General features: G+C 38.2%; 1 protein-coding gene across 2 annotated transcripts in view; it reads left to right on the forward strand.

Annotated features, from left to right (window-relative positions):
- The first annotated feature begins 1,683 nt into the window (after window positions 1-1,683).
- Window positions 1,684-15,420, forward strand: part of phf2 (PHD finger protein 2) — a 39,088-nt gene continuing 25,351 nt past the window's right edge. For both annotated transcript variants that reach the window (XM_042499668.1, XM_042499677.1), the window contains exon 1: window positions 1,684-2,000. In XM_042499668.1, coding sequence (XP_042355602.1) covers window positions 1,903-2,000 — 98 coding nt within the window. In that variant the 5' untranslated portion in view covers window positions 1,684-1,902. The remainder of the gene's footprint in view (window positions 2,001-15,420) is intronic.

Raw genomic sequence — 15,420 nt, forward strand, 5'->3', positions numbered from 1 at the left:
CAAGTTGTTGGTTGTTTGTTTATTTATCCCTCGTCGTTCTGTAACAGCATGTAGGCATTAATATTTCACCTTTTCCTCGCTCACTGACGGACTGCATGTTTAAATCATTGCATTCATTTTTAAAAGCAGTAGAGTGAGCAAATCTGCTCTGAATGCAAAAAGGCCAAATAACAGAATCATAGCTTGTCAGGGTTTTTGCCTTGCAGAGATGGGAAGTGTATCTTAAAATGATTCTCTGATCTGAAAGACCATTTAAGACACGAGATACAAAAAAATACACCATGGCGTTACCTAGTTCAACTGATGATTTTACTACAGACAAACCAATCCCATCAATCCCCATTTTCCAGAGTTTCAGCCATATTAGACTAGCTGTAAGATTTATTTGACTAATAAATTAGTTAATTAAAAAAAAAGTTTCAGATTGCTTCTCCAATATTGGAATGTCTATGCAAATGAATGCAATAATGTGAAAGGATCCACTGGACTTGAATATTATTGTGAAACCATAAATGTGTGATCATTTCCCTGTAATGAATACAATCCCTTTAGAAGTGGTGTTGTCGGGATAAGAAGGCCAAATTCCCCCATAACAGAAATAACAGAAAATTTTAAATTATATATATATATATATAATTTAAAATTTCTGTTATATATATATATATATATATATATATATATATATATATATATACTGCCAGGTATTAAGATACTATATATTTGAGTGTAAATCCATGTCTTTGACTTAAATGTAAATTTTTCATTACATTTATTTGGATTTTTTAAAGTCTTTTTTCTTTTTTTATTAAAAAAAATTTCAATTTATTTGGATTTTAAAAAAAACAAAAAAAAAAAAACAGCAGTCAAAATTTTAAACATTCAGTCTAAAACCAGCCTCATAAGCTTACTCAGTCTTAAAAAGCCAACAATAATGTTACAGTGATGTAATGGAAGATTATAACATATATATGTCCAAATATTACAGATCCATAACCTCTTTGGTCTATGACCCAACCCCCCAAAAAGTAATCGAAAAGGCAAATCTTGTATTTTGCTATGTCGTGATTTGACAAAAATAACTAAACAATGAATAGCTCCTGTGATTACCATTAAAATGAAATGACATTGATCGATTGATTAATTAATTAATTGATTTCTATGGAAATTACATAATGTAATTCGTTTCTTTATCTAATAAATAATAATATATCGGATATTATAGTATTAAGCATAATAAATTATCATATAATATACACGATCACACTTTTTAATTTATTATTTTTCTTATTAATGCATCGTTATTAAATTTGGAGATCGCGTAAACGTAATTATGTAATAGCAAAATGATCTGATCTTAGCTGGAAGAATGTGATTTTGTTAAAAAAAAAAAAAAAAAAAGGTTTATTCATCGGCTAACAAATAAGCTGACTGATAATAATAAAAGGCTTTTATTTTGCCTGTTATATGTTGCTCAGAGTCTGAACGCTGCAGCGTTGATTGATCGGGACATTCATTCATCTGATTTGAGCTCCGCTGATTTAAACCTGCTCCCTGACGTAACTTTCACATTTATTTATTTATTTATTTATTTCGCAGCGACATCGAGGCTACATTTTCTTCTGGCTCCTAATATGACCGCCTCGGTGCCGTGCAGTCACCAGGGGGCATGCACATAGTAATAATAATAATAATGCATTTCAGGAAAGCCTGCTGCTACGACGAGCCTCCATCGTTTCCACCACACGGCCGTGGTGTGATGGAGATGTGCGTTTAGGTTCATGTGTCCGGCGGGTCTGCCCCTGGCTTTTTTTCTGGGGAAGATCATATTGGATCATATTGTTTGCAGGACGTTGTTCCTCCTGCAGCCCCCCCAGTCTATCCCGACGTAGTTGTGAATTGAACATGGCGACTGTACCAGTATATTGCATCTGCAGATTACCTTACGACGTGACCCAGTTTATGATCGAGTGCGATGCTTGCAAGGACTGGTTCCACGGCAGGTAAGGCCAGATTGCTCACCGTGGTGTTTTTGTGGCGCTTTGCATTTGTTTGAAACAAACAAAAATGGCGAGGTCTCGGTGCTGTTTGACAGCTTTGTGGCTCTCAGTCGCCCGTCTACATCTGAAGAGAGGCCGCTTGGAGAAGAAGAAGAAGGCGGAGTTAAATATAGCCGACCGGGGTTGTGACATTTTTTCTCGAATAACACAAAACAGAATATCCTTATAAAAAGTTACAGTGGTTTTTAGAGTGATTTCGGTGTGGGTTTCGTGTATTAACTTCACTTAATGGGCATTTAACATCCCCGCATAGCCCCAAACTAACCCGTCCCTGTTGTAGTGAGCGGGCGGCACAGGCAGCGGGGGAAGCCTCGGCAGTCTCGCTGCTCATTTGTCTCCCTTTCCCCGCTTTATAGCCGCTTCCAAGGGGGTATTTCGCTTAAAATATATGTATATATTGCCACACTCGAACCGTCCTCCGAGCTTTCACCGAGTCTTTCCACGGAGCACGGCTGAAAATCACGACCCGAGTCTGAGCTCAGCCCCGCACAGCCTTCCTGCCAGGCAGCAGCTATGGCTGACAATAGCCCGGGCTGGATGCCCTTAAGCCTCGGCAGAGGAAAGAATATAGCTATTAACAGTCACGCAGGAGGTTTGTCAGCACTTTGAGCTACATCGAATAGGTTTTTTGTTTCACTGCGTTTAAACGGAGACGTATCGTCCGCCGCCGCTCATCACTTTCCCCGCTAAGCTGTAATGATCTCGGCCAAATCCCTGTTATCATCATGTTATATTTGCCTCCTGTTGTTGTAGTTGTTGCAACACAAGTCAGTCCCTGCACCCGTCTTTGTTTTGCTGTGTTTCACGCTGTTCGGCTGCACTCTGCATGTCTTTTTAGGGATAGATCATTTGTTAATCGTGTTTCGTTTTGGTGAACAAGCCCTTCAGAGCGATGAACAGTATTTACGCGCCTGAACGTTAACCCTTTAATGCTCCCCCTGGCTGCTGGCGTTGGATGGAGTTTTATCACAGTATATGTAGGGGAGAATTAAATGCTGGGGATAAGCCATGACCTCCAGTCACGCATCAGCATGAGCCAAACAAGCAGTACAATGAAAAAAGACCCATATTTAATTTTAGATCCTTAATGTTCGTATATATAAGATTGATGCTGCTTACTATATCATTTATATACAGTAGGAATTTCTTTTAGTTCAGTTCTGTAATGTTTATATCCTTGTTATAACGGGAAATTGCTACCATGGATTCCTCTTACATCCCTGCTTGAAATAAGAACCAATAATTATTTTATTTAAAAAACCCACCACTATAGCTGTGTACCTTTAGAATGAAAAATAAAATATATAGTGTTCCAGGGATGACATTTTCTTGTAGTCCCACGTGGAAGTTAGCAACACCCTGGTTCCCTCACCAAAAACCCCCCCCAAAAATTCCTTTTAATTTTGTATTATTGCAGAAAAAAGCCCTGTGGTAAATAAATGTTTATGATACTTAGATTTGTTCAGCCACATAATCTCCACAAATGAACACCACTTTTATGACTTTTGCAGCCCAAATAATGCAGTCACTAGAGGTAAATAGCTATGTTAGCCTATAAACAAACTACACTATGGTTGTATGACTTAATGTTCCCACCACAATTAGGCCTCATGTAGACCAGGACGGCCCTACTAAAAATGGAAAAATCAACGTTTGCATGATAACATTGCGAAAATGCTCCTCATATACACAGATCTGCGAAAATGCTGTAGTATGCATGCCAGGCTAGTAGTTGGTGGTGTAACTTTATAATAACACCATAGAGGAACACCATTTGCATGCGCCAAGTGTGGCAGTGACGTCACCATTCTCGCAGGATTTGCGTATTGCTAGTTCACACGGAGACAGAAGAGGTTGCATTTATAAAAGATTACACCCTGAAACCCAGTTTCAAAGGTTTGTGTTTTCAGACCCCCGAACTGCTGTTGTCATGTTAACAAAGGCCAAATTGCGACAAAAGTTTAACGTTTCATTCATGATCCATTGCTGTGTGGACCCTTAGACTGTAAAGCTGTGTTTGGCATTATGCCATTCTACAGTCTCATTAAGCCACTTCTTAGCAACTGCATTTTTTTAAGCTCATAAAAGCTTCAAAATTCACAAGAAGGGTATTTACTGATTTTTAGTGTGTCGTAGAGTCAAACGTGATAGCTTCTTAGGCTTGTGTAAACCACAGACCTTATTTCAGGTACCTAACCAAAAACCCGGGGGGGATGTTTTTCTGTAGACAGATGCAGAAGTTAGCGTCGCCCTGGTTCCGTCATCAAAAAGCTTGTGGGATTTTTCCTTTGGATTTTGGATCACTGCAGAAAATAAGCTCTGTTGTAAACAAGTATTTATGATACTTACATTTTTTGTTCAGCAAGATAATCCTCACAAATTAATGTCGCTTTTATGATTTTTTTCAAGCCTTAACGCAATCACCAGAAGTAAAAAGCTAAGGCTATAAAAGAATGACACTACAGTTGCATGACTCCCACACCACAATCAGACTGTAAAGCCATGTTTGGCATGATTATGCTCTGTAGACTAATCTAGCCACTTGTTAGCATCTGCCTTTTTTGAAACACATAAAAGCTTAAAAATTCACAACTACGGTAGTTACTGACGCATTTTATGTCAACAAAATGTGAAACTCTCTTAGGCTTGTGTTTACCACAGACCTATCTTAAGACATTTGAACAAAAACTCATTCAAAAACCCACTCATTTAGAGATGAGGCAATCAGGTGCAAAAATGCCAACTAATTTCCAGGTTTTAGGACTCATTTCTGGGGCACTCTATTATAATATGTTCTCAGCGGAACTGGATTTGTGTTACTCAGCTTTGGTATATAGTCACTGTAGATGATATTATGGTATATGTGTCCTACGTGTCATCAGCATAATTATGGTCTTTGTGCACTGGCAACATCTACGTAGTTAAAAGCAGGGAACCAATAATAGAGCCGTGTGGGATCCCACATGCAGTATGATGCACCTCAGCTGTTTAAATACTCTGTTGTGATGAGCTGGAGATACACTGGATTTGTCTTGGAGGTGGCAAAGGATAGCATTTGTTATCTGACATGCTGTGCATGTGGCAAGAGGAGGTTGTAAGTGGTAATTACATTGTCAAGCTATAAAAAATAATATGCAGTGCATAGTTTGTGTGGTGTGGACATATGTATACAATATGTAACAAGGTAACAGCCAGTATGTGGTGGTGAGCATCTAGGCTCACTACTGGGATTTTTATTGCTAGAATGTAGGCGTTTTATTGCTAGAACGAGGTAAAAATCAGATCTTTTGGAGGAACATGTGTAGTCTATTCGCTGTCCAGTACTGGTCTGAGGTAAGTTAAGCTTCACAATGACACACAGCAGGGGTAAACCATATGCCAAGCTGCATCAAAACTGAACAACAACCGTTTCCTAAATCTTCTAAGCTGTCTTATTTAGATCTAAAAGAGTCATCTTGATTCCGGTTGTGTTGAGTCACACCAGCGTTCAGGAGAGGGCCTTTGAGATGCTGCTTGCAGTTGTTGTGCCCATCTGTTGTTGATCAGGAAATAGTTCAAACTCTAACTGCTCCTAAAACCACAATGTCTTGTTTTTACTGTACATTTCTGTTTTATCCCACGCTGACTGAACAGTCAAACATGCACATAAGTCAGCTTTTTTAGACATTCGATTTCTCAAGATGCATTATTCAATGTGTTTTATATTGCATTAAATGAATGTGTGGAATGTGAAACAGGTCACTCATAAGGACAAACCCACAGACAGTTATTGCCCAACTCTGCAGCTGCATTGTGCTTTTTAGCCTCTTTTAGCTCATTTTTCATGGGGTGACCTCTAGATCGCCTGGTAGAGAAGACTGTGGCCCCATAGGTGAAGAGTCCTTTGCACCAAGGGATCAATTCTGACTCATGACCCTCTGCTGCATGCCCCCCCACCCCCCACACCTTTCTTGTCTGTCTTTAGCTAAACCATAAAAAAAGAAACTCAAACTATAAAATACAACAATGACAAATAATAGTGTCACAAAAGGCATTGTTGCACCAAACGGTTCTGGGGACTCGCTGAAGGCCTTGACACACTAAGCCAATCCATGTTGGACTGACAGTGAACATCAGTGACCCTCGTTGCTGTGGTGTGTCCCACACCGTTGGCCCTTGGCAGCACCAGTCGGCTTTTTTCTGGCGATTCAGCATTTTGAATCAGTGTCTGCAACAGTGGAGTTCGTCAGCAAATGAAATCACTCTGATTGGCAGTTCAGTGCAGCGCACGACAAGAGAAACAGAAGAGAGGAATGTAAACAATCAGCTAAAGTCAAGAGGGAGTGAAGTTAAAACAAACTTGTTATATGAGGTAAGATTGTTTTCCACAAATCACTGAGCTCGTAACAGAAATGGTTCCTGATGGGATGTGTTGTTGTTTAGTGGCACACAGTAAATATGCTTTATTCTTTCAGTATTGGAGTGTGTTGTTACTGTGCTATTTGTCTAAATAGCATCTTGGTGGTCTATCGTTTTCCAATTTTGAATGATTATTACAGACGACTGCCATCTGCTGGTATGGAGTGGTGTCTCCTCTCATGCAGGTGCAGAATGTCCGTGCTTGTTGGCTGTCGGTTGGGTGTGTTTATGTGAAATTTTTGGGCTGAGACACTGCGTCGTGAGAGTGACACAGCACAGGGCTTTCGTCACTGCTAGTTCTCTGATGTCGGTTTGGTGTGTCAGGGCCTTTAGAGGCACTGCGGAGCCCCCTGAGAACTACATACCTTCAGTGGCTTTTTTTCCTGTCTGTATTTGCAACGCAGCGGTACAAATGGTGCAGAAGTGATGTACTGTAAGCTGGCCAGCGGCTGGTAAAGTAACATCAGTTTCTTACTTTGATGACTCAAAATCACATGTATATCTTTACAGTTACAGAAGCTAGTGGCACCTTGACTTTATAGTATCATCTTATAAAGTTACAGTGGTTAATGCGATAGCAAAGATTTGCCTATTTGCACGTCCAGCACTCCCATTGATGTTGTGTTTTCTGGCCACCAGACAAATGGGATTTCAGTATTCACATTTCTTTTATCTCTGTTTTGGTCTCCAGGAGCCCCACTGGGAATGTCTCATCCACTGTGTAGGAAACAGTTACACTAAACCAAACCGTAAATGTGCTGTAAAACCTAAACAATGAGCTAAAAGAGGAATGAAAATTCTTTTTGGATCTGTTGTTATGCACGACCCCTTTTCAAATTACACATTTCCCTTATTGTTACAAAGGTATATCTGCAGACTAATGTGCTCAGTAGACAGACATAGTATCTTCTGTTGAGAAACATTTATCGAAGTCTGTTGAGGTACCAAGCATAGAATAAGCCTAAGTCAACACTTCCTGCTGCTGCTTCACAATAAAAGCCTTCTGGTGGTTGACTGGAGAGGGGAGCCTGATGAAGTGCTGAGTGTGCAGAACACTAAGACTAATGATAGCACAGAACACAAACAGTGGGTGGTCATAAGAACAAGAGAGTAGGAGTGAAACCTCCAACCAACATTGACAACGAACTTACATACTGAAAGTTCACCATGATGTCATTGTCATGGCTGTTTTGGTCAGGTAATGTCAGGTTTGGCCTTTGTTTGGACCTTATCAGATCCTTTATCAGATCCCTTATCGGATCGCGATAAAACACAATGATTTGATCGTGGTGAATTTCCATTATAGGGATAGGAAATTGTAAATATCATATCTGGCAAAACTCAAAAAGACTGCTGTGCATCCAACAATAAAAGGGACTCTGCAAAGAACATAAAAGAAAAAAAACCTTGCAAATGATCTTAATCAAGCATTGGCATATTTAATCTCTTAATATGATGAAACAATTTTAAATACTTGGAAAGGCCCGAGTATTAAATATTGTTTGATTGATTGTTTGTTTTTCACAAAAAAAGATGTTAAAAAAAAAAGAAGAATGTCTTTTCTATGATGCAATAAAAATATAACAATGACAAAATGTAATGTAAAGCATTTCCAGTATGTTTTAGTGCCATTTTAGTGGTTTAATGCATATTTTAATGATTGCTAGGATAATATTGTGAATTACTACCATTTTGGTCAGGATAATTATGACACAAAATTGTCATATCATCCCATGCCTGTTTAGAATTGACATATTTTGAAAATTAAGAATACAAACAAACAAACAAACAAAAATCAGTGTCTTCCAGAATGATCTGTGATAACACATTACTCTAATATGTTAATGTTTTCGTCTCTATGATTCCAAAAGTCTCCTACTGTAAGAAGATAATTAATAATAATAATAATAATAATAATAATAATAATAATAATATTATTATAATTGCGTTGTTGGGTTGATTGATTATTGTTATTATTATTATTATCATTATTATTATTATTATTATTATTAAAATTATTATGTAATAATAAAAATAATATTGAAAATTTTCCCTTTTTGTTGAAAAAAAACCCTAAAGCATTAGTCAATATGAAAAAAGCAAAATTCACAAAGATATGCATATCTATGTCACATCTGTCTTCAGGGACAGAAAACAGGATCTTGACTTATAACATTAGAGAAAAAAAAGTCTGCAACATGTTTATGGCCTTTCATAATCACTGAACCATTTATATCAATTCCTAATTTCTTAAAATGAAAAGTAACAGAAATGGAGATGCATTGTTAATTTTATCTCAATTACATTTTAGTGAATCATGTCAAAGATAGTCGTGGTTTATCTTTGGACAACATGCCCCACTTTGGGCACCCTTGACCTCCAGGGATTCTTCCCTCTGCTAAAAGCTTCATACTGTCAGGCAGCATTTCATTCCAGATGTAATACACATGTGTGAGTGCAGACCTACCTCGTCTCCCACTGTAACCGCTGCTCGCCACTGCAGTCTGTGACTCACCTGTACGGACTGTCAGATTTATAGATAGATACTGGAGCTATACAATAAGTGCGTGTAAAGCAAAATTTGACACAAACGCTGAGCCAAAACGTATGTGATGAGCTTGTAACTATACGTAATAAGGAGAGAATTAAAGTAGTAATTCACATCTATATTACACATAATGACATGCTGGCAAAATAAATCAACTACACTATGTTCTTTTTCTATTTGTTTGGTTTGTCAAAAGCACTTATGTATCTGTCAGGACTTGACTTGAAGTCCACAAAGCCTGACTGTCAGTGGATTAGCTGTGGGCTTTCACCACACTGACATCACTGTGTTTTGGTTCTGGCTGTTATTCAGCTACTGTATTGAAAAGAAAAAAAAAAAGCGTGAATGGTCACAGCGAAGTGGTATCAGGCTGTGTAGTATTAGTTTTATTTGCTTGAGGGTTTGAGATGTGTCTATAAATTTCTCATGCTACAAAAATACAAATGCAGGTAAATTGAGTTTCATTGTTTGTGCCAATGGTATATAAGTTTTATATTCAAAACAATCTAAAAGCAATATGTTTTTATCCAGAAAATAATGTTAACAGGTTTTCATTGGAGTGACTGTTGAATTTCTCTCTTTATCCTTACAACAGTCATTCTTTTAGCTTCAGGTAACAGGCTTATGTGGGTGATGTGCTCTCTTAGTCATATTGGACAAAACAGGTGAGAACAGCTGAGTATTGTACATATCAACATCAACTTAATAACATTAATCATATCCTTAAGTACAGTCATGTATTTGTTGTTTTGATTTGTGACGAATCATTTCCCTGACTGCCTCCATCCTCAGACAACACCGCTTGTTCCCTGGTAACCATACCGTTTGTATAGCATACATAATAGCTGACGTTATTTGACATGACCTGCTGTGCCTCTTTTCACAGCGCTTTTATGGGCCTTGTCACAGATTTAAAACCTATTATTATTAGTATTCATATAGGCCTATAATTTATCCATGATAAGATAAATTGTCCCAAGCTTTCATGTCACAAAAAATGCACAGGACCTCAATCAACCCAACCCTTTGGGATTCTGACATAACACTGTTATGCCGCCTCGCTGTTCTGTTTAAAAGGTGCGATCACTGAATGGGGGGACAGAATGGTCTTGCCTTTTAGCCACCAGGAAAGATAATAACAGTGCTGAAATGGTCACTGTAGAAAAATGAAAACTGGCAGAAGGGGACCATGGACATTTTGACAGCTTGTTATGTATGCAACCCACAGGAGATTTAGGGACCATTAACACGGCAACAGTTCTTGCATGAAACGTTAACTTTTTGTTGCGGCTTGGCCTTTTGTTCACATGACAACAGTGTTTCGGAGGACTGAAAACGCAAACTTTTGAACCCGGGTTCCATGGTGTTATCTTTTGAAAATGCAACCCTGCCTTTTGCTGTGTAAACTGGCAATGCGCGGATCCTGTGAGAACGGGGATGTCATGGCCGCACTTTGCACATGTGTGTGATGTTCTTCTATGGTGCGTCATTACAAAGTTACACCACCAGCTACTGGCCTGGCATGCACACTACAGTGTTTTCAGTTGTTTTTGTGGTTTTTGTGTGTGTATACGAGGGTCATTCTCGCAATGTCACCATATAAACATGGATTTTTTTTAAAATCACAAAGTAAAGACTTTTCCAGTTTTAGTAGGGCTGTTCTAGTCTAAATGTGGCCTTAAAAAGCAGCCGTTGGCAGTTAGTGGCTAATTCAAAGAAGAAGAACAGTGGTCATAGGACGGTAAATGATTGTTATTGTCATGTTATGCCATTGTTATTATTTATGAAGCACTGCTGACGCATGTTATATGTCACACGAGAGGCTAATGCTGTTGTGTTCAACATCATGCCCTCCAAGCTTTTTTTGATTCCATGATGCCTGCATGCTGTCTAAAATCACACACTGGAGCCAAATAATTCTGCTGCCTTGTTTTTGATGTACAAAGCACTGAAGTGTTTTACTAAATTATTAATTTCAAGGACAGTTGTGTTGGCGCTTCTTTGCTGCTTACAATTCTACAGTTCAAGTAGCTGAGCTAGCAGAGCTACCAAAAACTAGCCAGCTTGCCTTTGGCGGCCTGTGATAGTCTTGTAAACCTCACCTTGTATGTTGTAATGGTGGTGTACTAAAGACAATTTAATTCTCCTGTGTTGTGCTCAATTGTATCAGGCGAATTTCAGTCAAATAGTAAGCACAAATACTTTTTTGGCTCTTTTTTTACTTGTTTTTGGATCTATGACACCACTGTCTGCAGTAGATTTTTGTCGCTATCAGCTGTCAGCATTCACTTAATTTTATTTCACATTGTGGTATTTTGAGGTATACACACACTTTATACTTCATACTCAAAACACAGGACTACAGTGTAGTGTGCATGTTGTGTGTCGGTCTGAGTGACCATGCTGGTGCACAGATATGTGATTGTAGCTCTTGAGTAACACGTGCCTACTAAATCCAAAGCGATTTACTTCTCTGGTGTTGATTGATGGTATCATTCTGTCTTGACTTGGTCAAAGACATGGTTTTCCTGTTTGTAGCTGGTATTACATGGACTTAAATATTTGTTTGATGATGCTTGTATCAAGTTATTTAGCATGTATTACTTGTTAACTCTTAACTGCTTGCTTTGTTTGCCCGGAAGGCAAAAACCTAGAACTGCATTAAAATTAGCATTATTTCCTTAATGCTTTAATCAAGAATTTAAATGTAGAAAATAATTAAGTGAGATGCTCATGTGTGTAATATTGCCCTTTATTTTATTTATCTGTGATTTATTAGATAATTGTGGTAGAAAAGCATAATAGTAGTAATGAAGGCCCCATAGCTGAATGTCAGACTGTTTTTATCATGTCGATCTCTGTTTTATGTCTAAATCCACCCCCTACAATATGTTATGATCAGACCTGCAGTGTGTGATGTAGCCTGACCTTTAGTTCTAAGCAGCGGATATGTGAGTGAATCTGTTAAAGGGCTTGTCCACTAACTTGCACTTGAAGAGAGAGAGACAGACTTTTATTAAAAAAAAAAAAAAAAAAAAAAAAGATCAAAATCAAAGCAGGAGGGGCAGAGATGACTTCTAGTTAGCATCAATTTCCAAAACTGCTGCATCCTACACTTCCCAGAATGCTTTTCACTTGTGATTTTTTTCGTCCCTGCCCGGTAGACACTATTATCTTTCAGACTACACAACCCTCGGTTTGTATCACAAACTTTGTGTTAAAAATGTGAAGAATCAAAACTCAACTGAGATAACCCTGATGACATCATTATGACATCATTAGTGTATTTTCCTCCACTTCAGAAAAGCTCCTCCAGAGCGACAGAAGGTAGCACACAACTGTTTTCACACACTGAGTAGTACCAACAATGCTAAGCTGGTCCTCATGCATAAACTTGGTGGAGTGCCCCTTTAAATAGCATTGATGACCTTTCTCTGCTTCAGTGTCTCCAATGGACTTGATGATCCCAGCATTTACAGCTATGGGTGTCCTCCAAATAGCATCCACATGAGATTTTGGGATATTTTTAGTAGGGATGATAACAGTTAATCAATGATCAAGTAATCGGTCGTTAAAAATTTTATTCGAAAATGTGAAATTATATCAATCAATCAATAGGTTATGCATTGCTGTCAATGCCTAATGTGCAATATGTTGCCGCGAGCTTTGATAAAGGAAAAAAAAAAAACATTTGGAACTGTTCAAAATTGTGCAAAGTTATTATGTTTTTCTTTGTTTTCAAATAATTTATGAATTAATTGATTGTTAATTTTACCAATAATCGATTAAGGAAAGTGCTTATGAATTGAAACCCTAATTTTTGGTGTTCCTTACTATAATTGTTAAAGTCTAAATGATACCAGTTGCAAGATACTTTGTAATGGCCCCTGTAGTATCAGTGTGGCTTTTTATCCAAAATTCGTACCACTGTAGGGACATGAGAAAAAGCTATATTCACATAGTATATAATTTGTAATGTCCCTTTAAAACAAATGTTTTCAGCAGACCCTGTCTTGCAGTTCAGAGAGAGGCGTCCATGCAATACACTGTCTGTCTGACCCACTAGCCCACAAAGAGACAAGCAGAGAGCTGTTCTGAATGGATAACAATGACACCAAACCACCCGACCAGTAATGTGAGGAAGCATTTTTGGATTTGACATCGTGGATCAAAAAATAGCGAATTTCAGTTATACTTCAAAGAAAAAAAAATCATTTGTGTGTCAGTTACTCACCCCGTGTGACCTTGAATTTATGAAGAGCACAGCTTTTCTCACATGCCTCCACGACAAATGAAGAAAAAAAGGGTGACGATTTTCCATGAATTGGACTTCAATGGGCCATATTTAACAACGGCAAAACTATATCGAAACATTTTTTTACAAACTCTAACACAACTCGTGCAGTATAATCGCCGTCTCATTTATCCAGCTGTGCGATCAGTACTTTCAAAACGCATTGATTGTCACTTAAAGCGTACTATTTAAAACACTTTAGCTTGCATGGTCAAGCTAAAGTGTGTGAACTCTGCTCAGTGGAATGCACGAGCAGAGTTCAAACTCACGCACTTTCCCTCGCGTGCTACTTCTCGGTGTGTGAGACTGACAAATGAGGAAGAGTTTTGGGTTTTAGCGAAAATGCATGTGTTTTGAAAGTACTGAGCGTCAGACTGGTTTAATGAAACTTGTGTGTTGTGTGAGAATATGAAAGGATTTTTTAATATTGTTTTTGCTGTTGTTAAACTCTTTTACTTCAATTCATCAAGAATTTTCTCCTTTTTCGGATTCTTCATTAAGTGTTGAGGCATGCAAATACACAAGTTCAAGGTAACATGAGGTGAGTAACTGATACTCAGTATTTCTGTAAGGCTACTCCATCGAATACTGCCTTACAGTAACAGGAGCACAGCGCGTCAGATTTAGAGCGTAATATAGATAGTGTTTGCTATGTGGCACATTCAAATGAATTCAAACTAAATGCTCATTAGTTTGTTCAAACTTTAGGTTTTTTAAGTAACTGCTCCACACTGAACTGTAATCACACATTACACATCAGTAAATGACAAACTTTAGACATATATCATTACTTACATGAGAGACATAACAGCGACAGAATACGTTCCTTTATGTATTATTACATAAAATGTAGTACAGAAACTTATTAAACAGCACGTTATCATTCTGCAGAGGAGTAGTCATTTACTGTGCACCCCACAGAGGAAGGAAAGAGGTTGAAGTCAGTTTCAGAAGTGTTTGAGGACGATGCTGCACTGCAGCTCATAAAGTGAAGACTCCCAGATGTGCTTAAAACTGGTGCATGTTTAAAAATAAATTCTATACTCAAGAAATCAATTCTGAAACTAAAACAGCAACAATATATGGAGGCTGATTTTGAGGAAACCTGATCCTATGATGCGTTCAGTCACATACAGAAACTTGTCAGCACAATAAGTTGGAAGCTGTGCCATCAAGGTGACATATTTATGACATTCTCAGTGTTTTGGAAACTTACTCCAAAGTTGGTAAAAACATATCTCAACCAAGTACATGCCCCTTTTTTTCTGAAAGTTAGAAAAAAACTGAAGTGACCACACCTTACTAAATTCTTAATGGATTCTTTGATACCACAAAAAGTTGTCAGTAAAAGTGTCTTAACTATTGTTTGTTTGGGTGTAAACTGTAGTTTTCCCCCAAGGCGCCAAGTTAAGGATGTCAACAAACAGGCATTTTCACTATGTCCACACACACACACACACACACACACTGTTGTATTTGCCTTCAGTGAAAGCGAGTAGGCGGTGTAGTAAAGCCACGGAGTCCACATTCTGGGAAACTCCCAGTTCATTTGAGCTTGGGAGCAGCGGCTCCAAATGGGAGGAATTTGCTTGTGCAAGTGACCGTGACAGCTGCTGTTTGGAACAGTGGGAAGAGACGGGCATTCACTGTCATCATTTTAAACAAGGCAAACGCATTGTTTTCAGATCAGTCAACTGGACTTTTGTGTTTCATATTGTCTTGTCTGCATTGTTGTTGTTGTTGTTGTGATGTTTTGCATCACTGCTGAAGCCAGCGTGTGTGATCAGAATCAGAATCAGCTCTACTGGACCAGTTTGTGTGCTCATACAAGAGATTTGGCTCCGGCCTCATATTGCTTTCAGTGAACATACACAGAATAGACATTATTACAGCTTTACTAGGGCTGTTTTTCAATATAGTTTCAAGTTCAGTATGAGTTTCAAAGTTTCATTCACAATGTTGACATTTAATTTTTAGAGCTGCTTTTACATCTGCAGTTTGGTTCAAATCATAGACTGAATATAAAGATGGACGATGCTCAAGCGAGGTTAAAATACCTGTTGCCTTCTTGCGATTGTGATGTCATTGAGGGCCAGACTCTTCGCAGTAGCAGTATCAGCAGT

This window comes from Plectropomus leopardus, chromosome 2 (genome assembly GCF_008729295.1).
Source record: "Plectropomus leopardus isolate mb chromosome 2, YSFRI_Pleo_2.0, whole genome shotgun sequence".
NCBI lineage: Eukaryota > Metazoa > Chordata > Actinopteri > Perciformes > Serranidae > Plectropomus > Plectropomus leopardus.